General features: G+C 51.5%; 12 protein-coding genes across 12 annotated transcripts; 5 read left to right on the forward strand and 7 right to left on the reverse strand.

Annotated features, from left to right (window-relative positions):
* Window positions 1-362: 362 nt before the first annotated feature.
* Window positions 363-1,419, reverse strand: GT037_001984 (uncharacterized protein; the record flags this gene model as incomplete). The annotated part of the gene is made up of 2 exons (XM_038927031.1): window positions 363-925; window positions 987-1,419. The coding sequence occupies 2 exons, from the start codon at window positions 1,417-1,419 to the stop codon at window positions 363-365; spliced, it is 996 nt and encodes a 331-aa protein (XP_038790323.1).
* Window positions 1,420-2,689: 1,270 nt separating this feature from the next.
* GT037_001985 (cytochrome p450) lies at window positions 2,690-4,382 on the forward strand (the record flags this gene model as incomplete). Its single annotated transcript, XM_038927032.1, has 2 exons — window positions 2,690-4,146; window positions 4,196-4,382. The coding sequence occupies 2 exons, from the start codon at window positions 2,690-2,692 to the stop codon at window positions 4,380-4,382; spliced, it is 1,644 nt and encodes a 547-aa protein (XP_038790324.1).
* Window positions 4,383-4,491: 109 nt separating this feature from the next.
* GT037_001986 (uncharacterized protein) lies at window positions 4,492-5,418 on the reverse strand (the record flags this gene model as incomplete). Its single annotated transcript, XM_038927033.1, has 1 exon — window positions 4,492-5,418. One exon carries the CDS (start codon window positions 5,416-5,418, stop codon window positions 4,492-4,494), a length of 927 nt encoding a protein of 308 aa, XP_038790325.1.
* A 1,343-nt stretch (window positions 5,419-6,761) lies between these two features.
* GT037_001987 (uncharacterized protein) lies at window positions 6,762-7,485 on the reverse strand (the record flags this gene model as incomplete). Its single annotated transcript, XM_038927034.1, has 2 exons — window positions 6,762-7,239; window positions 7,292-7,485. The coding sequence occupies 2 exons, from the start codon at window positions 7,483-7,485 to the stop codon at window positions 6,762-6,764; spliced, it is 672 nt and encodes a 223-aa protein (XP_038790326.1).
* Window positions 7,486-8,026: 541 nt separating this feature from the next.
* GT037_001988 (uncharacterized protein) lies at window positions 8,027-8,808 on the reverse strand (the record flags this gene model as incomplete). The annotated part of the gene is made up of 2 exons (XM_038927035.1): window positions 8,027-8,045; window positions 8,093-8,808. 2 exons carry the CDS (start codon window positions 8,806-8,808, stop codon window positions 8,027-8,029), a joined length of 735 nt encoding a protein of 244 aa, XP_038790327.1.
* A 1,227-nt stretch (window positions 8,809-10,035) lies between these two features.
* On the reverse strand, window positions 10,036-10,980 carry GT037_001989 (uncharacterized protein; the record flags this gene model as incomplete). Its single annotated transcript, XM_038927036.1, has 1 exon — window positions 10,036-10,980. The coding sequence occupies one exon, from the start codon at window positions 10,978-10,980 to the stop codon at window positions 10,036-10,038; it is 945 nt and encodes a 314-aa protein (XP_038790328.1).
* Window positions 10,981-11,517: 537 nt separating this feature from the next.
* Window positions 11,518-12,309, forward strand: GT037_001990 (thymidylate kinase; the record flags this gene model as incomplete). Its single annotated transcript, XM_038927037.1, has 3 exons — window positions 11,518-11,641; window positions 11,726-11,834; window positions 11,892-12,309. 3 exons carry the CDS (start codon window positions 11,518-11,520, stop codon window positions 12,307-12,309), a joined length of 651 nt encoding a protein of 216 aa, XP_038790329.1.
* Window positions 12,310-12,315: 6 nt separating this feature from the next.
* Window positions 12,316-13,425, reverse strand: GT037_001991 (giy-yig catalytic domain containing protein; the record flags this gene model as incomplete). Its single annotated transcript, XM_038927038.1, has 1 exon — window positions 12,316-13,425. One exon carries the CDS (start codon window positions 13,423-13,425, stop codon window positions 12,316-12,318), a length of 1,110 nt encoding a protein of 369 aa, XP_038790330.1.
* Window positions 13,426-14,534: 1,109 nt separating this feature from the next.
* GT037_001992 (histone demethylase jarid1d) lies at window positions 14,535-19,547 on the forward strand (the record flags this gene model as incomplete). Its single annotated transcript, XM_038927039.1, has 2 exons — window positions 14,535-18,601; window positions 18,650-19,547. The coding sequence occupies 2 exons, from the start codon at window positions 14,535-14,537 to the stop codon at window positions 19,545-19,547; spliced, it is 4,965 nt and encodes a 1,654-aa protein (XP_038790331.1).
* Window positions 19,548-20,423: 876 nt separating this feature from the next.
* On the forward strand, window positions 20,424-22,031 carry GT037_001993 (mitochondrial export translocase; the record flags this gene model as incomplete). The annotated part of the gene is made up of 2 exons (XM_038927040.1): window positions 20,424-21,308; window positions 21,360-22,031. The coding sequence occupies 2 exons, from the start codon at window positions 20,424-20,426 to the stop codon at window positions 22,029-22,031; spliced, it is 1,557 nt and encodes a 518-aa protein (XP_038790332.1).
* A 308-nt stretch (window positions 22,032-22,339) lies between these two features.
* GT037_001994 (tom13-domain-containing protein) lies at window positions 22,340-22,805 on the reverse strand (the record flags this gene model as incomplete). Its single annotated transcript, XM_038927041.1, has 2 exons — window positions 22,340-22,468; window positions 22,536-22,805. 2 exons carry the CDS (start codon window positions 22,803-22,805, stop codon window positions 22,340-22,342), a joined length of 399 nt encoding a protein of 132 aa, XP_038790333.1.
* A 630-nt stretch (window positions 22,806-23,435) lies between these two features.
* GT037_001995 (sep-domain-containing protein) lies at window positions 23,436-24,862 on the forward strand (the record flags this gene model as incomplete). Its single annotated transcript, XM_038927042.1, has 3 exons — window positions 23,436-23,525; window positions 23,583-24,064; window positions 24,112-24,862. Coding segments are annotated over 3 exons (1,323 nt in total), but the record flags the coding sequence as incomplete, so codon positions are not given.
* Window positions 24,863-26,316: the final 1,454 nt, after the last annotated feature.

A 26,316-nucleotide genomic window follows, 5' to 3' on the forward strand; every position in this document is an offset into this window, starting at 1 on the left:
TGCCAGACATACTACATGAAGTCACCTAGCCCTTCCGCGTACTCTTGCACATTTCTTGGAATACCATGTCCCATCTCGACCCAGTCCAATATCTCTTCGCAGATGTCGGCTGGCAGTCGTTGGCTGAAAGCTAGGATGAGGTGGCTTCTATATTCGCGCCGCAAATCTCGCACCACGAGCGATAAAGTCTTGTCTAGCACAGACCTGAGTTGATCAAGGACTATAGCACCTATATTTTTATGTGAAGAGTCAATTGATGACTTATAGACGCGCACATTCGAAATCTTACCTCTTTGCTCGCGCTTGATGTAGGACGTCAAGGAGAGAAATGCGTGGGCACAGTCGAGCGGATATTCAGGGTTCTAATCTTTCTGCTCCTGCTCCAGCAAATCGAGAAGCAATGCATCTGTTTCGTGGACTCCCTTTCGCCACCAATTCAGTTTTAGCTTTTCGAATCTTAGGAAGTCCAAGCGAAACATCAAAGCGAGCTGGAAGGCTCGGGCTTTACCGTGTGATATCTGGCTCATCCGCTTTAGTTCAAGGCATGTGCGGGAAGTGAAACGAGAAATGGGAATTGTGACATTCGCTGCGAGGTTATAGCCTGTCAATTCCGCGAGCCTGTAGTCTTCCTCTTCTGAATCTTCGAAATCTGAGTGTCCAGAATCTGAGTCGCTGAAGTTTGAAGTCAGGTCGAAGTTCTCGGAAAGGTCGATGTCGGATCGGCGACAAGCTTCCACCAAGAAATTCATCTCAGCGTTCTTTTGGGCGACGAGGATGTTATGAAGTTCATGAAACTGCATAGTATCACGACAAATCCTGATGTCAAGATTTGCGAATAGCATCTGAGACTCCAGGTAGAGAGCCCAGCTGTCCAATTGGAGTTGAGTCCATCTCGGCACGAGCGCCTCCTTTTTCAGTGTATTCTCTAGACGATAGCATGAGTAAAGACGCTGAACAATCCGTCAACTGCAATATTTCGAACTTACCCACCCTTGTTAGAGGCGATGCCTCCCAAAATCGTTCTCGTGCAACATCTCGGACTTTACCGGAAGCTCCTCCTTGATTGTGGATTTCTCTGTAGAGGTTTTCCAGCTTGATCACGAGTTGTTGTATAGAATCCTCCATTCGAGTCCTATCTAATAATCGAGCATCAACGGCATAGTGCCATTTCGGATCCCTCAAGCATTTTCGCCATCGAGCAAGGATTCCTGACTTGTCGCTATTGTCTCCAAACTCTTCACACATCCTCACCAGATGCTTCAACGTCCTTCTCTTTCCCTTCTTCTTCGTCTGTTCGCTGGACTCACGTTCACGGATCTCGTTTTGCTTCACGTTCGGCGTGCTGGTAACGTCGGTTCCATTGTCCTCTCCATTTTGAGTCGCAACTCGTACAATCGGCCATGTTTGAATATCGTCCATACTTCTAGATAGTACAGCGTTTTCGAGCTCACACCTCGACATTGATTTCGGAGTAGCAACCCCTGTAGATCTACGTTGCGATACGTGTCGATTGGAAACAGCGACTCTCACGTGAGCTTGAAGACACTATATTGGAATCGAACCGTACATATTTTTTTTAACAGAACAGACGCAAGAGATGGCAGACGAGGCCAGCTGTCAGCTGAGGAGACATGTTAAGTACGATTGCCGTGCCGCAGAGATTGGTGTACGCTAGCTACAAATAGTAATCCCTTGGCGAATTCCATGGCGTTTCGTCGACGGCAAGTGTTCCTATTGTGAGAATGCCTATATGTGACACTACACTTCTTGTTGCTTGTATCTTCGTAGAGAACGACACGCTTGGACCGCGGAACTTATAGTCCGCAAGCTCTGGAAGGTTTGCAGGAGCTGTGCTTCGAGCGCGTGACGTCGTCGCGACGCGTCCACGGGTCTGTCTCGGATGAGCCCCTACTACAAATCACTCACCAGGTAAAACAGGAGTTATGTCACACTCAGACTCGAAACACATAGATTGTTGGTCTACTCTGCGCGATTCACACATTCCAATCAAAGGTGCTACTAGGGAGGCATACACGCAGTTTTCTCTACAAAGATGCCTAGGTAATGCACAGAACATACTATGCTAAACGTGCGTGTACAAAACCAAACTCTTCTCATGAGCAGTTCGCAAAATGGATAGCTATATAGGTGTCGAACCGTATGATGATCGATGTAGCTGATATGACAGCATTGTTTGTATGCAAGCGTCCAACTAGCGGCTTGCAACTTGTTACATTGAAGATGTACTTCAAGAAGGACGTTGTTTGAATCCAGGTTGCTAGTCGTTTGGTGAGACTGTAGCCGTCTATTGTTGCCTTGCCTTCAGTTCGGAAGCGACTTATCCGACTATAGCGCGGAGGATCTGTGTCTTTTGGGGCGCTGATAACCATTTAATTTACTCGGCAATATATCTTGCCGCCTTTAGAACCAGGCTAGCGCTACGCGAAGGATGGAAAGATGATAAGCAGCCGAGTATGGCAGATCATTCGTGAGGTTGGACGGATATGGAAATGGAAATTTTAACAGCGTAGCATTTGCAGATGGCTAGCACGCCGGGCCCGCAGAAGCGGGGCAATTCTACGCGATAGCGCTTACTCTTGTCTCATCTTACCATTAGATATATGACGCCTACTTTGCGACATCTCATGTCATCAATCACAGCTCTATTTTGTGACCCATTACGCCCAACATGACAGGCTCAAGCGAAGTAACGGAGTCGCATACCCTCTTCACGATTCCACATGTCGCCGCTGCAATTATCACCTACTGGATTGTGGCAACCACTTACAACTTGATCACATCGCCAACACCGCCATCAAGTATACCATGGATGGGCTACGGCAAGGGCTGGATTGCTGACTTCCGCAATTTCACTGCGTTGACTAAGAGCAAGGAATGGCTGTTAGCTGGTTACGACAAGTATAGTCGCAATGACAAGGTCTTTGTGTTACCACCAACGCTTGGCATGGCAGCTGAGATCGTAATGCCGCGAAGCCAAATGGGCTGGATGTTTGATCAACCCGATACTGTACTGAGTACAAGTGAAGCGCATTACGACTTCCTCCAGGGCGATTACTCGTTCGTCAAGCCGATCATACTGAAGGACCCCTACCATGAACATATAATTCACAAGAATCTTGTACGCAATCTCAATGCGATCCTCCCGGAGCTTGAAGAAGAGGTACCCCACGCCATTTCCGAAGTGTATGGAACGGATACAGATAGTTGGAAAAAGCTGGATGTTATGGAGTCTTTCATGAAGATGATTCCAGTCCTGACCAACCGCATGCTTCTTGGCGGTTCCCTCTGTCGCGAGCGCAAATTCCTGGATGCGGTACTGGGTTTTACTGTGGACTGTATACGTACCCAGAGCCTTATGCAACTTTTCCCGAAAGCGCTGCACCCAGTGATCGGGACGATGTTGAGTCTGACTACAAAGTACCATTACTGGCTGTCGTCGAGATTCACACTACCCATGATCAAGCAGCGCATCTCAGATATCGAGAAAAAGGATGCTGGGGACCCCGAGTATAAGAACTGGAAAGAGCCGAATGATTTCATCAATTGGAGCTATCGGACTGCGCAAGCTGAGGGACGACGCGACGAAATGCAGCCAGATCGCATCGCTCAGCGTATCATGCCCATCAATTTTGCCAGTATACATACAACCTCTCTCACGGCTTATGAGACCATGGTCAACATCATGAGTGCCGGACCAGAAGTGGTAGAGCAGTTGCGCGAAGAAGCGCATCGTATTCTTCAAGAAGAGGGAGGTTGGACCAAGCAGGGTCTTAGTCGCATGCATCGTATCGACTCTGCTATCCGCGAGTCACAACGAATCGCGCCTATTGCGCTTACTTTCGTTCATCGTAAAGTAGTAGCGAAAGAAGGGGTTACAACACCCGAGGGCGTACATGTCAAGTATGGAACGCTTCTCTCATGTCCATGGACGCCGCTATCTGGTGATACAGACATATACGAAAAGCCAGAGGAATTTGATGCATTCAGATACTCGAGACCCAGGGAAGAGTATGAGGCGATGGATGCGGAAGAAAGAAGGAATATCGATGCGTTGAAATTGAAGCAAACAGGTCTTGTCACCACAGGCGTGCATCACCTTCCTTTCGGTCATGGACGTCATGCTTGGTGGGTTAATTTACTCTATTGATCCAGGCTTTTGCTGACAACATCGCAGTCCGGGACGCTTCTTCGTTTCCCACGAACTGAAGATGATTTTCGCTGACTTGCTACTCAACTACGACATCAAGCCGCTTGCGGAGAAGCCCAAGAAGATATGGGTGATTAGATTTCAGGTCCCAATGCCAGCAACAATTGAGGTTCGACGACGGAAGAGTGTATGGAAACCAGAGACCGCCTCGTGATCTACGTAACAACAATGTATGATATAATATTTACATGGGCACGATGACTGCAAGGGACTATCGCACTAGTTCCAGCTTTCTTCTTATCTTCCTATTTTGTCAAAGCTGTTCACGCATCGGCCGAAGATAGCCACATACCCAGTTCAACACCCAACTGCCCAGGCTGATCGTACATGATGAGATGTCCGGCTCTGTCAACCTCTACTACCTCCTTCGCACTCAACACCTCACCAAGCCTATGTGCATCTTTTACAGGAATCCAATTGTCCTGCTTGCCCCAAATGACTTTCACAGACATGTTCTCCCCTACCTCTGCGTACCGTCCCTCGACCTCTTCCGTACTCCGGTGAGCAGCTTGGCATAGTTGGCGGATGAACCCTCCCTTGCCGCCTTCTGCCAGCCATGGTGACTTGAGCATGTTCATTGTCTTCTCATCCAGCTTAGTGTACGCAGCGTTCCTGATGTACGATTCGAGGATACCTTCAAACGACATATCAGGTAAACTCTCGATAGCCCCCGGGTTCTCTGCGACGCCTTTGAACAAAGGCTGGCCAAAGGGACCGATAGCAACAACGTCTATGAGGCAAAGACTCTGATATTGACATCCATGCAGCAAATAGGCACGAAGACTCATTAATCCGCCATGATCGTGAGCGACAACGTGGGGTTTCGACTTCCATCCTTCTGTGGTCTGCCAATGCTTAAATATAGCGGCGAAGGCTGAAGTTTGGCGAGCGAGATCACTGTCTAGTCTCTCGTCTTCGTTTTTTGGTTTGAAATCGACGTTGGGTAGAAGCTGCTCGATTGGTGAATCTCCGAAACCAGGGTTGTCGAAGAGGTACACCCTGTACTTGTGGGATAGAGCCAGCGCGAACGGTACCCAAACGCGGGAAGACCAGGGAGTGCCATGTATGAAGATTAGTGGCGGCGAGGTCAGAGAGCCGAGCGATGTCCATCTGACATTAAAGGAATGCGTCGGGGATTTGAAGTCGAACGTTTTGCTCAGGGTAGTTGGGTCGCTGGTTGGTAGAGACATGCTTGTAGTAGATGTACACGTTGTAGAGGAAGACTTGCAAGAATTGTTGTCCAGTATCATGCACTTTGCTAGTCGTTTCGCTATCTTGTTTTTGGGTGCGACTCAGCTTATATGTTTCTGATGTATCTCATGAGGCTGTCGCTGACTATCGTTGTTCTGCCCCGTCTATGATGCATAATAGCCTGTGTATCTTCGCAGGATTCCAGCACCTATCAATGGGCACTTATCATACGTCGCTTTCACAGCAACAGCATTGCTATCGGTCAGCAAGAGACGCGGATTGACGTATCGTCATGCAAGCATGTCTCCGAAGTGGCCAATCAGAGCATCCGCTTATCGGGAACACGATGACTTGAATGCCTCAACGAGACGTGCTCAATCTCTGTGTGTCATTTATATGCTTAGGCGGCGTTGTCGCATCAGGTCGTGCTTTCGGCGGCCGCCCTCTGCGTTTCACAACCGGTGTGGTGATGCCATTTTCCCGCAGCTTTGTTTTTCCGCGACCAGCCTGGCTTTTAACATCTGGATTTTTTTCCAGATAATCTTCAATTGCCTCAAAAATGATAGGGCAATACCCAGACACGTCCAAGTGGCGCCTTGGGACCAGATACTTGACGAGATAAGTATCCGGTACTTGATTGAGTCGCTTCCCTTCATGTTTACCGAATGTGAGCTTGTAGTCAGAAAGTGGCGGCGGTCCCGCCGCATACCACTTTTCCAAGATACCGACGTCCTGATATCTAGTCGGATCGTATCTTGAGAATATGTCCTCGGCGCCCAGGGCTTTCAGGTTTTTTGCTCTCTCCGCCGTGTCCTTTCGAAGAGATTCCCACAAACAATCGGGTTTGTTGGGCTCATCACGACAGCAGACGAAGGGCCTGAGGGATGGATCCGTGGACTGTTCTCTCCAAGCATATTCTATCTCTTCCTCATCGGAACTGAAGGCAATCTGTTTATGAGCGCGAACGCTCCGAAAGTCGCGTCTCGACGATACACCATGCCCCGGAAATTCGACCGATCTGCGACAAAGAGGAGAAGTGATGCGGAGAGGCGTAGCTACGTGCGCAATAATGCGGTGCCTGCAAGCTTGCCTGTACATGATGGTTACATGCTACTCAATACCTCCATAGAATTCGACGATAGGTGAGCGTCAGGCCGCCAACGCAAAGTCCTCCATAATTTTGCGTGCGGGCACGGGCGGCATGTTTGTGCGCTTCGATAGCCAACTGTCTGGTGCAAGCTCCAAGCCTCTCAGCTTGATCGAATAGATGTACATCCGGGCGGGTTTGGTAGGGATCTGGATATAACAAAACTATGAATGCATTATGAATTTATTATACATATTACTGTTTCCAGTATTGCGCACCTAGCTCGTCTCCGAGCTTCACGTCATCACCTTCGACGATGATTTTCTTAAGCACGACTCCCACTACATCCCATTTACTGTTGGTGTCGATAGGCAGACCCGAGTCCCTGCGTTTACCCGCAGCGTCTTCATTGCCAACCTCGCGCACGACTTCCCAGTTGTTGTTACCAATGTCGACGAGCCTAGCACGCTTGTAGCTTGCGTTGGAGACCTGACGTTGCGCGACTACAAAGCCAGCCTCGTCTTGCTCCTTGATCCACTTCCTGGCTTCTTCATCTTGCCATACTTTCTGGAGTGCTGCGTCGGCATCCTTGAGCAGCCTCACACTCTGTTCCTCTGCCTCGATGGTGCCAGCCTCGGTGCCCTCGTCAAGTGGTTTCTGGAGCAGATGCGTACCACCAAAGCTCTCGACGAAGTGTCCGTTTTCCGCATTGAAGAAAATGACATCCTTGTACCTAGGTCTCTTAGTATCTTGCACACAAGTACCATGTGTGTATTCTGGCGTACCATCGCGTGCCGATGTCGTCGTAGTCGCGGTCTTCGAGGGCTTTGGACGTGTACTTTGACGTCTTGGACACGAGCTGTCCGCAAGGGACCTTCTCGGCAGGGAGAGGTTGGGGTAGGATTGCGAGCTCAGGAATGATGGAGGGCGACAGTGGACCGTCGAGGTAGCTGGGTCGACGAGAGTACTTTGCTGCCATGGTGAGGAGCTGTAGCTAGAGCTGTAGTAGTAACGAGAGGGTAAGCAGAGTACAATTGACTTATGACGGTCTTCAAAGCAAGCTATAGAGCTATACTCAGGTGCGGAGATGCTCTCGTGAGGGGTCAGCAAGCTTTATGTGATATCATTGTACCACAGCTCTGGTAGGTAGACAACCCCGCTCGCCATGGCTACAGTCTTCTCAGGTCACGCTCATGCTACGGTACCTGTTTTTGGTAACCCAGATATCATACCAAAGATGATGCGACGCGTACCTGCGACGAGACGAGTGGTGTGATGGATCAGGTGGCTATGATGAGGTCGGAGGCATGGCGTGTTGTTGTACCTGACTACTCGCTTCCAGGTGGATCCGGAAGGATGCGGCCGACTCTTCCCGGCTCGTCTTCGTTGTATAGACACGTACTGACCTGTCAAGCAGCCTCGACATCATCATCATCACCACCCGAAATTATGGAACAAACAACTAATGAGGAGAATTTTGATTTATTGAGTAGAGTGCGCATGCTCTCCGGCGCCACTATTTACAACTTCTGGCGACCCCTATGGTAATCAGCCACGCATCATTCCAACCAGACTACAAGACTCACGGCTTCATCGCCATGGCCTTTACGAACATCTCGTTCACTGGCAAGCCCTTTGCGCTGAGGCTCTGCTCAAGATTGATGTTTGGGTCGGATTTACCCATAGCTCGCCTGTACGCTTCGCGCTCACCAATGCGGCCCAGCCACGCCAAGATTCCAGGATACTCACTCAAATCCATCGGCTCGAAGTGTCGCATCGTTGTGAAGCACCATCCCGTCATGCACTCTGCGGCAGTGAATTCATCGCCTGCAAGCCACGTGTTGCTTTGTAGTCGGTTTTCGATATGGCTCAGCGCCTTGAGGACACGGGCATCGTTTCCCTTGAAACGCAGATCATCTTCGCCGACCATACCACGCGTCATAGCCCTTCGGAACATTCCAGGCTGTAACGTGCCATTCGCGAAATGAAGCCAGTAAAGGTAGTCTGCAAAGTTCTTGTCTTGTGGTGCCAGGGCCAATCGTCCGTTGCCGTACTTATGGATAATGTAATCGCAGATGGCCCCAGATTCGGCGATTTTGATGGGGTTGGACGGATCCGTCAGATCCTCCAGGACGGGTGAAGCACCGAGAGGGTAAACAGCTTGGAGCTCGGGTGGTGAGAGAAGAGGTGATCGCTGATATAGCTTCAACTCGTAAGGAATGTTGAGCTCCTCGAGAAGCCATGGGATGCGCTCGCCTTGGCCGAACTGCAGATGGTGGACAATAAGCTTTGGGGGTGACATCTTCTGAGTTGATAGTGAAATGATAGATCGTATGGAACCTTGAAGACTCGGATGTAGTGAATTGTTCTTGTATTCCAAACGTACTTGGCTTCTCGGTGTTTCGGTTACTCGGTGATCGACAGATCCGGCAGATAGTGTACGTAGTGTAGGTAAAAAGCTCCGCTGACTATGATTCGGCGACTTGCGGCTCAAGAAGTGGGATTAGTGGGGTTATGGACTCCATTCTGCTTCGTAAACTTCGATTCTTATATTCGTCCAGATTCCAGGCACCCACGATCTGTGTCGTCGATGTCTTCGCCCTATATTCCCAGATTGGCAGACTACTCGAATGCTGACAATTCCAGTCACGTGTTGTTCGGCCGAACCTAGTCAGTACCCAACGCCGATTCGCCAGGTACGACTCGCCAGAGAACTCTGATACGTCAGAGTGGACTTTGCGGACGGATCGCATGATATCTATAGGTGCCGTGCTTACAGGCTTGTAAAGACTAGGCCGCTGCTACCTTCAAGATACCATGCATCTAGTGGTTGCTGATAGTACAGGCACCAACTTTTTGGCTACCATACTGATTCTGTCCCGACACTACTATGAAATAGGTAAGGATGAGCTGCAGACTACATGTCCAGCTACAAGATCACGTCTTCTGGAATACGCGCATCCTCCGAAAGTGTCTCCTACTCAGCGTATGCCTCCCTAAGCCGCTCTTTCCATTCCTTGTCATCCTTCTTCCGACACTGGCCGAAAACATGCACAATCGCATGCTCCTTCTCATTGGCCACTTTGACATACCGCCGTTTGCAATTGGATATCTCAAAGACACTCTCATCGCACCCAGTCTCGTCGTGATCAATGCGTGAGTAGTAACCTTGGTACTGCAGATTATACTCTATTGCATTGCATAACACCTCGATGGTTGCTTCGACAAGCTCCGCGTCGGACAACACTTCGATCTTTTGAATGAAGAGTCATCGTGGTCCATTGCTTCACATCGGTGAAGGAACATGATGAGATACGACTTCCACGTGAGAGAAAGCCACATGTCGTCTATATGTTATAGTTGAATCATAGTACTAAGAATGAGATAGCTCAGGTGATCATAATGGGCTATAAAACGGAACGGTCAACCCAAAATGTAAGTCAACGCTCTTTCAAAGAAAATCTTCGCGGAGAAAACAACAAGTGCCATGACAGCCCAGGCTGAAATAGCCACTTCTCCTTGGCTTGCCTCATACACATGATTCTTTATTTATTGAAATATCTTCAAGCAAGAAACGAAAGCCGTATTCCTCCGCCGTCTCATTCACCTTTTCCGAGAGCGTCTTACAATACCAACATGCAGCTTCACTGATAAATATCTCTACCTCCAATAGCTCAGTACGCCGACTGGCATCATGCTTATTCATGAACTGCTGAAAGTCCAGACGACGAGAATTGCAAAACTGCTCTACATATAGCGCCATGAGCTGTGGCTCGGCGTGCTGGAATATCGTTTCTTCGTTTACAGCCCCTAGAGCCCGGAAAAGTTTGGAAGCTTCTTTGGAATAATCTTTTCCAGATATCAAGCCATCTGGTGTGGCACGGTGCAGACCATTCTGAGCCAGATACCTCTTTCCACCAATCTCCACAAACGCTATAACGGCTCGGTCCGGACCATACATGGGCTTTGTACTGAATGTCTGCACCAAGTCAAACTTAGCGTAACGAGGCTCTGAGTCGATCGTGTATCTTCGAAATTGGAGGTCGTGGACAGTTTTCCGTCGGCGTTCTCGCTCCATCAGGTCTTCGGCGCTCTTCTTCGCATTCTTTAGGTCTGCCTGGGCGCTACAAAGATGTTCTTTCTGGAGCGCATACTCCAATCTTACAGCTTCCAGTGAAGCTTCTGTTTCGTAAAGTTTCGCTTGAATCTTTTCCATTTCAGTTGGGACCGCCCGGATTGGATGAAACGAATTGTCTGTTTGTGTTCCGTTTTGGACATATTTAGCTGTCAGCTCACTGAAACTTCCCTCCAATCTAGCTCCAACTGCTCCAGTTTTCGTTGAAGCAGTACCGCTATTCGTAGGCTTTCGTGAGACACGTCTCTTTCTAGACTGGGACTGGGATTTGGAGTCCGTGTCGGTATTCGTCCCATTCGATACAGTTACTTCAGCAAGCTTCGTTGTAAGTTCATCCATGACGTTCGTTTCTCCCATAGGCGATGTTCTTTTAGGTTCGAATGACTGACCGTCTTCCGTCAGTCCTTCCAGGGTATTTAAGTAGGGATGTGTAAGTAAACCCCGCTTCTTCATCCTCGAGGGTCACTGGCCTTGTCAATGAGTAAGATATGATCTCTATGCAAATAAGCATTGATACTCTTCAGTGCAAAGCATTCATTGGTTTATTGCTGCCCGCAAGTGCGCCGTGTAACGTGGTACTAAACATGAATGCGGTTCACCGGTTCATGCCTTCTTTGATTCGATGTGACTGTTCGCCTTCTACTGGCTTCGCGCATCTTGCAAATACAACTGAAATGTTAACCAATTTTAAACCAAAGAAAACTCGATATGCCATGACGGTGAAATGTTGCGTAAGGTTGACACTTCCGAAGTGGTCGGCCATGAGAGCAAGTTCATTTAGCGCCCGAGTGGCGATTGAAGCCCCACCAACGCGTCGCTTCAATCGCGCTTCAACCGCTGCAGGGCAACCACCTCTCACATCACGGTTCCAGCACCATGACGCGGGGGAAGCTCATAGTATTCGAAGGCCTAGATCGGGCAGGCAAATCGACTCAATGCCAGATGTTGGCTGAAGATTTGCAGAATGACGGGATCAAGGTGCGGCATATGCGGTTTCCCGGTATGTGCGCGCAGACTGAAGGCCGTCAAAGGCTGTGGGATTGAACATACGGATTGAAAAGCCGAAGACTGATCACTTGAGCAGATAGAACGACACCAATCGGCCAAATGATCAACAGCTACTTGAGTGGTCAGAGCGAGCAAGACGACCATGTCATACATCTCTTGTTCTCCGCAAATCGGTGGGAAGCAGTGTAAGTCGTTCCATGCTCAACTGCACACAGACAAGGTTTTCTCAGCGTGCATTGCAGACCTTCTATACAAGCCGACCTCGAAGCTGGTACAACGATCATCGTAGATCGTTACTACTACAGCGGCTGCGTGTACTCTGCTGCCAAAGAGAACCCCAGCATGAGCCTCGAATGGTGTCGAAAACCCGAAGTAGGACTTCCACGGCCTGACTTGTGTCTTTTCCTTGACATATCCGCCGAAGACGCAGCAAAGCGAGGCGGATATGGCACTGAGAAGTATGAGAAGAAGGAGATGCAGGACCGCGTACGAGGGCTGTTTGAGACAATGATGCAGAAGAAGGAGGGCGAGGACTTTGTGCGCATCGATGCGGGTGAGGGTATGAAAGATGTGGCGGCAAAGATCAGACAAGAAGTCGATAGGTGCATTGAGCGGGTCGCCAAAGGCCAAATGCCGTTGAGGACTGTTGAGGAGTGGTAAATGCTCTCAACTGGTGTTGACGCCTTGCGGCTTATCCTCATCGTCATTGACATTCTCGACCCACGTTTCATCAAGGTCCTCGTCAAGATTGACATCAAGGTCATCTATATCCGGAAACTCTTCCGCATCGTCCTCGATGGTTCCGTCCGACTTTCTTTTCTTTCTTTTTGTCTTGAACATGACCTTCAGCTCTTCTTCACCATACATGCGCAGACTGAGCTCCTTCATCAAGTCAGACCATCTCAGAGAGCTGCGACAGCTCGGACATGTCCCTTGGATTGGGATAAACGCATCAATGTTGCTCTCTTCTGCCAGGAATTTCTGCGACATACAGGCCATGTGTGACACAGCGTGACATGTTTCCACTGGGCAGACCAACACGAGTGATGTGTCAGGGCTTACATCTTCCTTGCAAACACCACACACTCGCTTTTGATCGTCTCCGAGCGTCATTTTTGACTTTTCGACATGTGTCTTGCAATCCTCGTACGCAACAGGAATTGCTCGTATTATTTCCGGTATGAAGTGAGTTCGCATCTCGCTTTGCACATCCGGCGCAAGCTTCGGAAGCTCGGCCGGCGTCACCCAGATAGTGATGTCCTTCCGCAGGGTCGTCTTCATCTTGGAAATATGCTTCTCCCATTGCGTAAACACATCCTGGGCAAAGAATCGGATATGCAACGGCCATCGGCTGAAGCTCCCAACACCCAACAGATGATGTAAATTCTTCAATCGCGCTTCTAGGGACATTGGTGGTCTCGGCCTCTTGACGGGCGAAGGATTCTTTCTTCCCTTTTGCAACTCCTCTAGCCTCGCGTCACGCACATCTCGCTCAATGTGTCGTGTCGCGTGCGTGTTTTGCCACGCCCATTCAAACTGCAGCGCAGCGAATCTGGAAGGAAACCCAGTAACAATGCACGTCATCTCCCACGGCCGCTTCCCTTGCATCGACGTACGCTTCGCGCCGCCCTTGCTCGAGCCATTGTGCTGACCCAGGCGGCGGGCCGGATTGGGTGTGCTGCCGATGTAGAAGGCTTTTCGGTTCTTGGAGCGGAGTAGATAACAACAGTAGAAGGCTGGGATGGGGCGGCTTTCGATCTTGAGAGAATCAGCCATGATTAGACTAGATAAAGATGAAGTCGATGTTGTTGTTGATCGCATCCAAAAGCGTGCAACGGCCAGTTAGGGCTGACGGGACGATGCAGATGGAGGCTGTCGTGATTGGTGGGCTGGTACGCTTCCCGGTACGACAACCTTGCTGCCGACCTCACCTGCAGGAGTTCAGGCTTGGGTATAGAATGAACACGAAAGTAAGAAATTGGCAAAAATGTGATGCGAATGCGCAACGCTGCTAATGTTACGTTCGCTGTTTCGAGATGCGGTGCGATGATGCAAGCACGTGGCGAGTTTAGCCCGACAGGCGTTCACGCAGAAAAGGAAGAAAAAGTAACCACGTATGGAAATATCTGAGTCAGGCTGATATATGTGCTTGTTATGCGAGCCAATGTGGTTCGTTGGTCGCCGAGATGGTAGACAGCGGCGCAAAAGAAAGTTGGTGAGGTGAGGTCGGCACATGGACAGCCTTGCGTGCAGTCGCCAGATCGGCATGATGTAGCTCTCATACCTGATTGTGACTGCAGTTGAAGACTGCATTTTGGTATTGCGCCCATGCAAGGTAGAAATTGAGTGGAAAAGTCGCGTTAAATTCTCGAGTCTCCCTTGGGACAGACCGAGTTGTTATTCACAATGTTTTTCCGCGTGCCCTGCTGAACAAGCGTTGACGTTCTGGGTTCGGTACCTTTGGCTCGATATGCATCCGCCGCTAGCGGGAATCTCGCACCTTTCAGCGGGCCCCATCCATCCTCTCCATATCTCCTCACCTCCACAACCGAATTGCATAACCGCCACCTCTACCACGTCGTTCGCTCGCAGGCTGACGTACAACCGTACTAATATTTGATTCTTGTAGAACTGCATCACGCGGTGCAAGCGGGTCGAGAGCGGTCGCCTGCCGCTACAGAGGCTCCATGCCTACGCCTATATCCCCTCGATAGTGCCCACGACCGACCGATTCACTACCGATCACAATCCCCATACCTACCATATCATCTCGTACTTCGTTACGAGGCTGCAACTAGGGCGGAAGTCGCGATAGCGCTGCATGCACGAGCAAGAGGGTCATGGTCGACTTCATGCCCCCCAGTGGGCCCTCGACAGGCGCCACTATGACTACCTTTCGAGTCGCTACGGACAGCGGAACGCCTGATGGAATAGCCAGTGCACCCAAGTCAAGAATGGGCGGTGCTGCGGTGCCTGCCATGAGCGGCGCGCAGCTGAACGGGGCTGGCACGATTCCCTTGAGCGCGCGTAAGGCAGCGCCGCTGGATCTCGCTACCGTAGAGCGCAGAGGACATGGGGCGCCGAACAACCTACCACCCAAGCAAAACCGTCTCTTTGGCTTGCGCGAGTCTCCAACATATCGACCGACAGCCGAGCAGTTCAAGGATCCCGTGCAATACATTCAGAGTATCCGAGACGAGGCACAGAAGTATGGTATTGTCAAGATCGTGCCGCCGGATACCTGGAATCCGACGTTTGCCATCGACACAGAGCGCTTCCATTTCCGGACACGGCGACAAGAGCTCAACTCAGTCGAGGGCGGCACACGTGCTAATTTGAACTACCTTGATCAGCTCGCCAAATTCCACAAGCAACATGGCCACAGCCTCACTCGCTTTCCCAGTGTCGACAAGCGACCTTTGGATCTCTACAAGCTCAAGAAGGCCGTTGAAAAGAGAGGTGGTTTTGAACGTGTCTGCAAGCAGAAGAAGTGGGCTGAGATAGGACGCGACCTCGGCTATAGTGGCAAGATAATGTCTTCGCTGTCTACATCACTCAAAAATTCATATCAGAAGTGGCTGCACCCATATGAAGAGTATCTGCGTCTAGTCAAGCCTGGCGTGCAACAGATGCTAGAGTACGAGCATGGCGGACCTTTCACACCATCGCCAGCCCACTCGCCCATGAAGAAATCGCTACAGGGCACGCCTGTCGCCAATGCGACGGATTCGCCTGCCATAAGAGCTTCAGCAGCTCTGAACGCGACACTGCAGGGTGACTCCGTACCCACACCACCATCCGATCTGTCGCGACCTGCTATGCAGGCAGGCTTCACACCGGTGAACTCTGGAGGCTTTACAGCGGTCAACGCACTCTCATCACAGAAGCCATCTACGCAGCCCTCGACACCTAGTGCTTTTGTTGCGGCCAATGCCTCGGGCGCTATGCACCGGGATGTGCTGGAGTCGCGCACATCGACACCCCTGCGCAACGCTGGTAGCCCCATGCTCTCAGCTGACAACACACCCGACCTTCGACCGCCCGGCAATGGACTGACACCATTGGCCAACGGACATCAATTTAACCAGCTGAAGCGAACCTTCTCCCAGGATCCAGAGAGCAGTGCAAATGACGATGTGGATGAGGCAAGCGGGCGACGGAGTAAGCGACTTAAGAAAGACGCTCCTCCTACGGTTGCTGGCTCGCACATGACTCAGCCTCGCCAATCAACGCCCAGCCGGTCTTTTCCACGCGTGAGATCGGCCGACGAACGACCTGGTGATCGTTGCGAAACTTGCGGTACCGATAATGATCCACAGAACATTTTGTTGTGCGACAGCTGCGACTCCGGCTACCATGGTTATTGTTTGGACCCACCGATCAAGGCTATTCCTGCATATGACTGGCATTGCCCCAGGTGTCTTGTCGGCACGGGCGAATTTGGATTCGAAGAAGGAGGCATTTACTCGCTTAAGCAGTTCCAGGAACGAGCTCATCAATTTAAACAGAGTCATTTTGCCAACAAGATGCCTTTCGATCCGATCACCAACGCGCCAAAGCCGGTCACCGAGGATGACGTAGAACGCGAGTTTTGGCATTCGGTCGCAAACGTGACAGAGACGGTCGAAGTTGAGTATGGAGCAGACATACATTCCACAACACACGGCAGTGGCTTTCCTACGATCGAGAAGAACCCACGCGACCCTTACTCTACTGATCCATGGAATTTGACTGTACTCCCCTACGCGCCAGATTCTCTGTTTCGCCACATCAAGTCCGACATCTCAGGCATGACAGTACCTTGGCTATACGTCGGTATGGTGTTCTCGACATTTTGTTGGCATGCTGAGGATCACTACACTTACTCGGCAAATTACCAGCACTTTGGCGCTACCAAAACCTGGTACGGTGTACCCGCCGAAGATACAGACAAGTTCGAGCAAGCCATGCGTGAGGCAGTACCAGAATTGTTTGAGAGCCAACCAGACCTTTTGTTCCAGCTCGTGACGCTTTTGACCCCGGAGCAGCTTTTGAAGGCTGGTGTCAGAGTCTATGCGATTGATCAACGCGCTGGAGAGTTCGTGATAACATTTCCAGAAGCCTATCACGCTGGGTTCAACCATGGTTTCAACTTGAACGAAGCAGTGAATTTTGCACCGAGTGACTGGGAGCCATTTGGTGAGCACGGAGTCCAACGTCTTCAGGATTACCGACGTCAGCCATGTTTCTCTCACGACGAACTACTATTGGCCGCTGCAACGCGTAAAGACACAACTATTAAAACCGCCAAGTGGCTCGGTCCTGCAATGGAGCGAATGCTCGAGCGAGAATCGCGCATTCGTGCAGAATTCCTCGAGAAGCACAAAGCTGCCAGACCACATACTTGCAAAATTGACAGCACCGGCGATAGCGAAACACCATGTGAGCTTGAGTTCATCGTCGATGATGCAGACATGCACGAAGATGAACTGATCTGTGCCTTCTGCAAGGCCTATGGCTATCTCTCTCGGTTTTACTGTAGCAAGACTAAGAAGGTCTTGTGTCTACAGCATGCGGGATGGTTTGAGTGTTGCCCAGAGACCCCAGAATCTGAACGTCACTTTGGAGCCCAAGGTCAACACAAGCTAGTATACCGCATGCCCGAGGATGCTCTTACTACGCTAGTCCAAAAGATTGTTGACAAAGCAGGCATGCCAGAAGCTTGGGAATCAAAGATGGAAGCTCTGCTTGCCGAAGGGCCTCGACCTCAACTTAAGTCTTTGCGCGCCCTCCTGAACGAAGGTGAGAAGATTGACTGGGACCTGAATGGCCTTCAGGATCTGAAAGATTTCGTCGATAAGTGCCAGGAAGTCGCCGAGGAAGCTATTCTTTATACCACTCGGAAGCAACAAGCCCGTCGCAAGGCAGAACGTCCCGGGAGAGGACGACCAAGCAAGGCGAACATCGCTGAGGCGGATGAGAAGGACCGCGAGTACCGCAACGTGGACAACATACAGAAACTGCTCAACCAAGCGAAAGACCTAGGGTTCGATAGTCCGGAAATAACTACGCTCCGAGAACGCGCTGAGAGCATTGTCGAGTTTCAGACTAGAGCGCGCACTGCTTTGCGCGAACGCACGTCTGAGCAAAGCATCGCTCGGCTTGATGAGCTCCTAGAGGAAGGGAAAGGTTTCAACGTCGACCTCCCCGAGCTTGAATCCCTCGAAAAAGTGGTACAGCAGTTGAAATGGCTCCAAGAAGCACAGGACTTCAAGGTGAGGCTGGCACCGACGCTTCAAGAAGTTGGTGAGCTCATCAAGAGTGGCGTTGAAGTCGGCATGCCAGAACACCATCCCGACCTTCGCTTCCTGCAAGAAAAACGAGACCAAGGCGAGTTCTGGGAAAAGAAGGCCAAAGAGCTCATGGAAGTGGAGAACGTGCATTATCAGCAACTCGATGCCTTTTCCAAGCAAGCGACCAACCTGCCCGTAACACCAGAGACCCGTGCAGCTATGGATGCTATCTTGAAAAAGCAGCGAGATGCACAAGAACTCATCATGTCATTGTACGAGCGAAGTAAGAATCCTGACTTCTCTCAGCGACCAAAGTACATGGAAGTCCGCAATGCCATGGAATCGCTGAACGCACTGAACGGCAAGCCTAATGGCACGAACGACCTTGAAAAGGAGCAGAAGCGACACGAAGATTGGATGAGACGAGGAAAGAAGCTCTTCGGCAAAGCCAATGCGCCCCTCCATATTCTCCATGCGCACATGAAGCAAGTCGACGAGCGTAATCGTTCCTGCTTCGACTTGTCTGATCAGCCTCGAATGCCTGTGGAGCCCGCCTCTCGTGAACAGAGCCCAGCTGATGGCGAAGAGGTTGATGGTTCGGGATCTAGCCGAGATGTCTTTTGTATTTGTCGAAAGCCCGAAGCTGGCATGATGATCGAGTGTGAACTGTGTCACGAATGGTAAGATACTTGGCTTCAAGGAAAGCAGGCACGTGCTAACAATCACAGGTATCACGGGAAGTGCTTAAAGATTGCGCGCGGAAAGGTCAAAGAGGACGACAAGTACACGTGTCCCATCTGCGACTACCGTGTTAAAATCCCACGCGATGCGACTCGTCCTAAACTGGAGGACCTGCAGCTTTGGCAGGACGAAGTTCCTGGTTTGCCGTTCCAACCCGAAGAAGAGGAGACACTGGACTCCCTTATCGAGCACGGTACCAAGTTCCGTGACTACGTTGCGCAGTACATCAATCCGTTGATGTCAAGCCCTGATGAACTCACCACGCAGCGATTCTACCTACGGAAGCTTGAGGGCGCTGAGATCCTTCTCTCCAACGAGATCAACTTCTTCCGTCAGGAGCTGCATAAGTGGGCACCAGTTGCCCCAACGCCACCGCCGATTCTACAGGTGTCGCTCTCTACGCGTAAGCCTCGGCCCACGAAGCAACAAAAGCTCATGACCCAGTTGGGCATCACCAATCCAGATGATCTTCCACAGCACCTCAAGACCAAGACTCACCAGTTTAAGCGCAAGGATGGAGATGGTCTCAAGCCGACGAGTCAGCAATCTGGTGCTGCTGAGCAATCTCATACACCCCCTGGCGAGCCTCGTCAAGGTGCTGGTGAAAGCAGTGAGTACTTTAACACAACCACTACATCTACATTCAGCAACTCTCCTACATTTGCTACGACGGCTCCACTCAGTTTTGGCGGAGGTTCTTCCATCGCGCCTATCGATCCAGGTCTATTTGAGAGCTCAGGCCCGGCAGCTCCGACCAGTCCTATGCAAGATCCGTTCAAGAGCTCAGGTAGTGGCAACGAGATGTTTGGCGAAGCAATGGAGATGGGAGGTGGTCAGGCAGAAGAGGCATTGGCTGTCACCGAAGGCAACAATTACATGGAATAGAACTCCGACGGCTACACACCACGATTGCCAGGCGATGGCGCATAATTTCCTATAAGCATTTTAGGGCGGCGTTCGGCAAGGGCCGTTGTACAATACGGCTCGTTTTCATGTTTTGGTCTGGGATTCCACGACTGTTGTTGTCAGCATTGTCACTGTTTCATCATTTTGCGGATCATTGATTTTTGATAGCTGCTCCCACAGCTATTGCAAGGTTGGGTGTTCATGTTAGCATGGCGCTGCTTGTTGCATCAATGGGTGTTTGGGAGCACGAGAGGGCCACTGGCCAGCATACCCCCAAAAATAGGCACGTGATGGGCTCAGAGTTATAATACAATCTTCGACAATGAATGCATGCTGCAATAATCAACGAAGTCGGGTATCTGGTGAAGTTTGAGCTGAGGCCAGTTTGTACGCGTGATGCGGGGATCTCGGAGGTTTGCTCGAAATGCGCTATGAACGAGGCCCGTGCACACGACTTTTCTAAAGCCGACTCTGATGGTCGACGACGTCGGAAGACACATCGCAATGCTTCCAAGTAGAGGGCTGCGGCCGGCCCAGTTTGCGCCTTTGGCCTCACGACAATCGATAGCGTTACGATCCAATGCTACAAGGAAGGTGCGCATACCTGCGAATTTAGCTGCCCACTTGGTCGAAATCACACATCCGCCTTCTCCTGCCCAAGTCGCACAGTTTCCTTTCCATAAAGACTCCTTCACCACTGCAACTGAAACCGAGTACGAGCTCACATTCATGTACTGATTGCCGCAGTTCTCCTCCCTTCCCCGAACTGCCAACCTCTCGGGCTCGTCATGTCGGACAAGTCCGCTCCAGTCGGCGCTGTGGAAGTCAGGCGCGAACCGGACCCAGAATGTCATGATGAGTGCGTCATCTGTCCGATACGCTTCATGGTACGCTCCTTGGAGCTGGGGCAAGTCTAGCGGCTCTGTTGACGCCACTTCCCTTTCGCCTGCCGAACGGGTGCCAGTCGCCGAATTCTCGAGTCGCCCAGTCTCCGAATTTGCCCAAGCTGCAGAACCTGCCGTCACCACATCTACCCCGGAGCTCGCTCCTGCAGCCATCGATAAGCCTGCTGTTGTAGACGCAGCATCCGTGTCCACCGAGGCCGCAGCAGAAAACGCATCCACATACACAGAACCCAAGACACTCACTGACCTGTTCGGTGCCCAACCTGTCAAGGACACTCTCCCTACTGCTGAAATCGACCCTACTCGCCTGATCGACCATGCCGGACAATTGAAGGAACTTGGCCTCGATTACGGCTACGGTATGACGACTCTTTTCGAGAAGACCATTGAAACCATCTACCTACAATCAGGCTGGGGCTGGGCTGGATCGATCGTTGCCGCTAGTCTTGTCGTCCGTTGCGCGACCTTTGTCTTCCAGGCTATGAGCTCAGACAAGATGGCAGCCATGGCCTCTTTGGGACCCATCACCAAGCCTATTCAAGAGAAGATGGAGGCTGCCATCGCTCGGGGCGACAAGCAGCAAGCCGATATGTACAAGATGCAGCAAGCGCAAATCATGAAACCATATATGGGAGGCATTCTCTCTACCGGAGGTTTCATGATCATGCAAGGTTGGATTGGATTTTCGGCCTTCAGATTTCTGAGAGCCATGGGCGAGTTGCCTGTCCCAGGCTTGTCTCATGATGGATTCTTGTGGTTTACTGATTTGACCGCTCGCGATCCCTATCTCGTTCTACCCTTTGCTACTTCAGCTATCATGTATACTGTTTTCAAGGTAAGTTTGTACACTCAAACAAGCTCCTGTACTAGCTGATGTGTCGAATAGACTGGAGGTGAAACCGGTATCCAAGCCGATGTTGGTCAGGCCGCCGCTCGTCAATATATGTTCACTGGTCTCTCAGTCTTCCTCGGTTTCGTTACAGCATTCCAGCCGGCCGGTCTTCAACTTTATTTCCTTGTGTCTGGTATCATGGGCGGTTTCACCGGTTGGCTCTTGCGCCAGAACGGCTTCAGACGTATGATTGGCATAAGAGCACTGCCCAGCAAGGCGAGCACCGAGCTCTATACCAAGGTTGTCAAGGGTGAATTGAAGCTGAAAGACATCAAGGGAGCAGACGGAAGGGTTCGTTACCAGCCGCCCACCCGCACAGCTGCCCCGAACAACCGTCGGCAACTGTCTGGTATCAACCTCAAACCAGGAGTTGCCCTCCCTGCGCATCTCCAGGTGGCGGCACCCAAGATTGACACTGAGTACCCTGACCGTGACGTGGACTATGATGAAGGTATCAAGGGCAAGCCAATCAATGAGAAGTTGGACTACTACCGTAGGAACTACCGCATCAGCTACGTATGGAGGAGAATGACTAAGGCCACTGAAGCTGGAATGCGGAAGGTTGGCTTTGGAAGCAAGAAGATGTCAACGGAAGAGGCGAAAAGGAAGCAGAAGGCTGAGGATTACGAAATTGAGAGGAGGCGGAGGTTCCAAAACAGGGCCTAGACGCGTTGAAGAGACGTGCTAGAGGTTTCAAGGAACTTGTATGATATACGAAGGTATTCAACCTTGTGTTAGTAGTAGCAGTACGTGCATCTCAAAACAGGGTTGGGACGAATAGGAGTTGGACAGTACGCATAGTCAGATTTTGTACAACTATTGCATATGCAAATACTCCAGATCAGACTTGCCATGTCGGTATTCGCACTTTTGGATGTGTCGAGACTGTACTCGTTATGCGTATGAATCCTATGCCATGAATCGCACTTGTATGTACACATGTGTTCCAGGAACCTCAACCTTTCTTGCGGCTTCTACTCAAGAGACGTGTACATGTCCAATTCCTGGCCATTCCTCCGCCTTCGCTCCACAGGATCAGCGCGCATCTCTACACCAGGGCCCACACGTCGAGAGTCGGATCCGGAGCGGTGCGACGGGAAGATCTGCATCGCAAACTGTTAGCATTTTTCTGACCAAGGAGATTTCCATTCCTGAAGCTCTTTTGCATACCTTTGTGCCACTCCAGCCCAACCGATACGCAGCTTCGTTTGCGACCAGCTCTCCAAAGCCCAACATGAGTCCATTGACAAACGGTAGGAACAGGTTGATGGCTGCGCCACGGAGTAATCCCCAGATTGTCGGAGGCTTGTAGAGGATCAAAGGGGTAGAACTCGAGGACGCTGGAGAGGAGGAAGAAAGCTCGTTGTTTGCATCGTAGTTTTCGCTGTCCGAGGGGATGGTTATGCCGGATTCGGTGAGGTTGGCTGCGTCGGACGCCATTTCAGACAGCGTGTAAGTGTTGAATGCGGAAGATGCGTAGAGGTGGGGCGTTGCTTTGGGTACGTGGTGCAGGACGGTAGATGTTGAACGAGCACTGGAAGAAGCCCCACGCGGAGGTGATGCGGAGACGGCGCGGGTCTGGCTTGAGCTAGAGGATGGTAACGTATGAGGTCAACTCTGCTCGATTGACTCGTATTGTCGTCTACGGGGCCAGATGCAGTCCGCTAGGGCGCGTGGGTGAAATGGCGCGACGCTCCCGAGGTAGACGCTCGTCGGTGTTGATGAGGCTCACATTAATCCCAGTCTTGCCAAGCATTATCTAGGAACATGGATGCATGCCGGAAGCTGCTGCATTGTCTATGCAATGGCATCTGGCTGGTGAATCTTGGAATTCAAGTGCATCCGGGACTTGAATTGATCAATCGTTTTGTTCCCTGGTTAGACAGTGCCTATTCAGAAAGAGGTTTGCGATACGTAGTGAAGGAGGGAAGCAAGAGCAAGCGACGTCACCAGCTACCGCCTCTACCTAACAAAGCTCGCCGCGCTGACAGTTTACATGGACCCCCACCCCAACCAGTCAACGCGTGCGAGCTACACCAACCCCAACAACACTCTCATCTTCAACTGTAGCGTCATCCACCTGTAATGTCTGAAGCTGCACCCGACAACGACGCTCTGATCGCCCAGCTTGCTAGCCTTACTGGCCTCGATCCTACAACAGTAGGTTGATAGAAGGTCATCGAAGCTATTGGACCTGCTCACTAACACGGACAATAGGCTGAACGCTACCTGAACGCTTCCAACGGAGATCTCACCCTCGCTGCATCGCTCTTCTTTGACGAGGCCCAAGAACAACAAGAAGGAACTTCCGAACCAGACGTCGACATGGCCGGCGACGAGCCAAACACAGACCCTACCCAGAACCCTCCGCCCACCGGAGCTGGTGGTGGACGCACTCTCGGGGGCGCATATGTACCCTCGCCGGCGCCAGCGGCATCTTCATCATCAGCGCAGCCTGCTGCTGCTCGCGGACAGCCTACACAGAGAGGTGTGGCAGGTGCTCGCACGCTGAGGGACCTGCAGGCATCGGGCGGTGGCGGACATGGACACGCCCACGATGACGACGATGATGATGACCACGCCGACGACGAGAACCAGGACTTCTTTGCCGGTGGTGAGAAGTCTGGTCTGGCTGTTCAGAACCCCAACCAGTCGAATCCACGCGACCAGATCAACAACATCTTGAAGCGGGCACGACAGTAAGTCGGTCAAGCGTTGTTCGCGCCACTCCAACTAACAGACGTAGGAACGCTCCCCGTCCAGGCGGTGACGACGAGCAACCAGCTAGCTCGTCTCATTTCCGTGGCGCAGGTACGACCCTCGGAGGCGACGATGCTCCTTCCCGGACCATCCCAGACCCCACAGCCAATATCCCCGCACCGCCCCCGCGCGCCCACCGCGAGCTTCACCTCTGGCGTGACGGCTTCTCAGTCGACGACGGCGACCTGTTCCGCTACGATGATCCCGCAAACGCACGCACACTGGAGATGATCAACACAGGTCACGCTCCACTACATATCCTAAATGTAGAACATGGCCAGGAGGTGGATGTCGAGGTGCACGCGCACAAGGACGAAGACTACAAGAAGCCAAAGAAGAAGTACGTTCCCTTCTCGGGTAGCGGAAACCGTCTGGGTAGCCCCACCCCGGGTGCAAGCTCAGCGGCTGCTCCCATGCCGGCTACTGCTTCAAGTAGCACGGCAGCCTCGACCCCAGGGGCCTCTGCGCAACCTACCGTCGACGTCGACTCGTCTGCTCCCACCGTTGCGCTCCAGATTCGCCTCGGTGACGGTACACGGCTTTCGTCGCGCTTCAACACTACACACACTATTGGCGACGTCTACGACTTTGTCACCAGGGCTAGCCCCGCCAGTCAGGATCGCGAGTGGGCGCTCATGACCACGTTCCCCAGCAAGGAATTGACGGACAAGGCCCAGGTTTTAGGCGATATTTCAGAGTTCAAACGTGGTGGTGTAGTGGTGCAGAAGTGGAAGTGAAGACGTACTCTACGTCGGTGCGCCCTCAAGTCCAGAATTGCCGCTCATCGCAGATGGTGGGGGGTGCGGATAATGGAGGATTCAGAGGGTGAAAGGTTACGCTGATCATGACAATATCATTGCACGCAGATGCAGAAGGCGTTATGGCAAAATGCATGATAGACTTGGGAACGATAGCTGGATAGCATTCATGACAATATCGATCCTGCAGGATGCACAAGTTGCACAACCTGCCAAATGTGTTACCCGTTGTTATCTGGCATGGTGCATTGCATTGCATGAACTCGACAAGTGTGCGCGTCGTCGCACTGCAGCCCGTCTGTTTGGCGGTCGCCTCACGATTGGCGGAACGTTTAGTATTGTGTTTGCAAATCCGTAATTTGTCTGGACAAAAGGGCCGAGAAGGAGTTTCCTCATTCTACGTTATCTGTTCATTGCTCAGGTTGACTGCCCATCGATGCAGGGTTTACTGTGGGACTGATGGTGCGCATGTCCGTTGGATCGGCTGAATAAGATGACCTCAGAATCGTTCCGTTTCGCTTGGGTAATAGACGCCCTTCTTATCTTTAATTATACCGCCAACGACGATGCAACAGCGACCGGAGCTAACAATATCGCACCGAAGCCTATTAAGGTTTGTGTGAGTCGCGTTATTTGCGTGCGCCCCCAAATATCTGCAGAGGTGCAATGTCAAGTGAACAAGTCGCCATATCAGTCGTTGGGACTAGTTCCATCCTTCCCTCCGGATAGATGAGTCGCGGGCATGGTGCGACGGCTCTGCCGCTCGGAGGATTTTGCGAAACGCGCAAGCACCGATGTGAAGGAAGACATGGCACCACTAGGACGCAACCACTACTCGTCGCTAGAGGATCAACAGGCGTGCAACGCGTCAGCACTCCCCTGGAGTACCTTGCAGCACGGAGCGGGAGGCGGTGCGGGAGTTGGGGGTAAGGTGTGCTGGTGTCAAAACCGATGGGGATACCCAGATCGACGAGGCTCTGGCCGCGTACTGCCGTTTGAGAGTGTTCGACGCTTCTTCTGCTCGTGCAATTTCGTACCCTGTCGAGTTGTCTTGTCCCGCGCTCTTGGTATCGTCATTTCCGTCTAATCATCGTCTGTTTTTTTCTCTTGATGCTTGCTCTCCTCGATCCAAATCGTACGCTCTTTTCAGTCTTGCGCTGTCCTCTACCCAATCGATCCACGTGCGGCAGGAACCACCGTCGAAGATAGACAGATTGATCATCGCTCTTGCCTTCTTCAATCAAGCCGGCCCCGCCTTCCTTTCCTTTGCATCTAAGCTAGCATTGCTCGGCCGTGCCTTCACCCAGATCATCACCGCCATCCTTAAGCACCACGGTCCTTACCACCTTTACCCTTCCAACACTCCTCTTCGCCATCCGTCGCTAGTCCTTCATTCGCGCTACACTCTAGCAACCTTCAAGCGATGCAGCTTT

The sequence above is a fragment of the Alternaria burnsii genome (assembly GCF_013036055.1).
Source record: "Alternaria burnsii strain CBS107.38 chromosome Unknown 750, whole genome shotgun sequence".
NCBI classification, from domain to species: domain Eukaryota; kingdom Fungi; phylum Ascomycota; class Dothideomycetes; order Pleosporales; family Pleosporaceae; genus Alternaria; species Alternaria burnsii.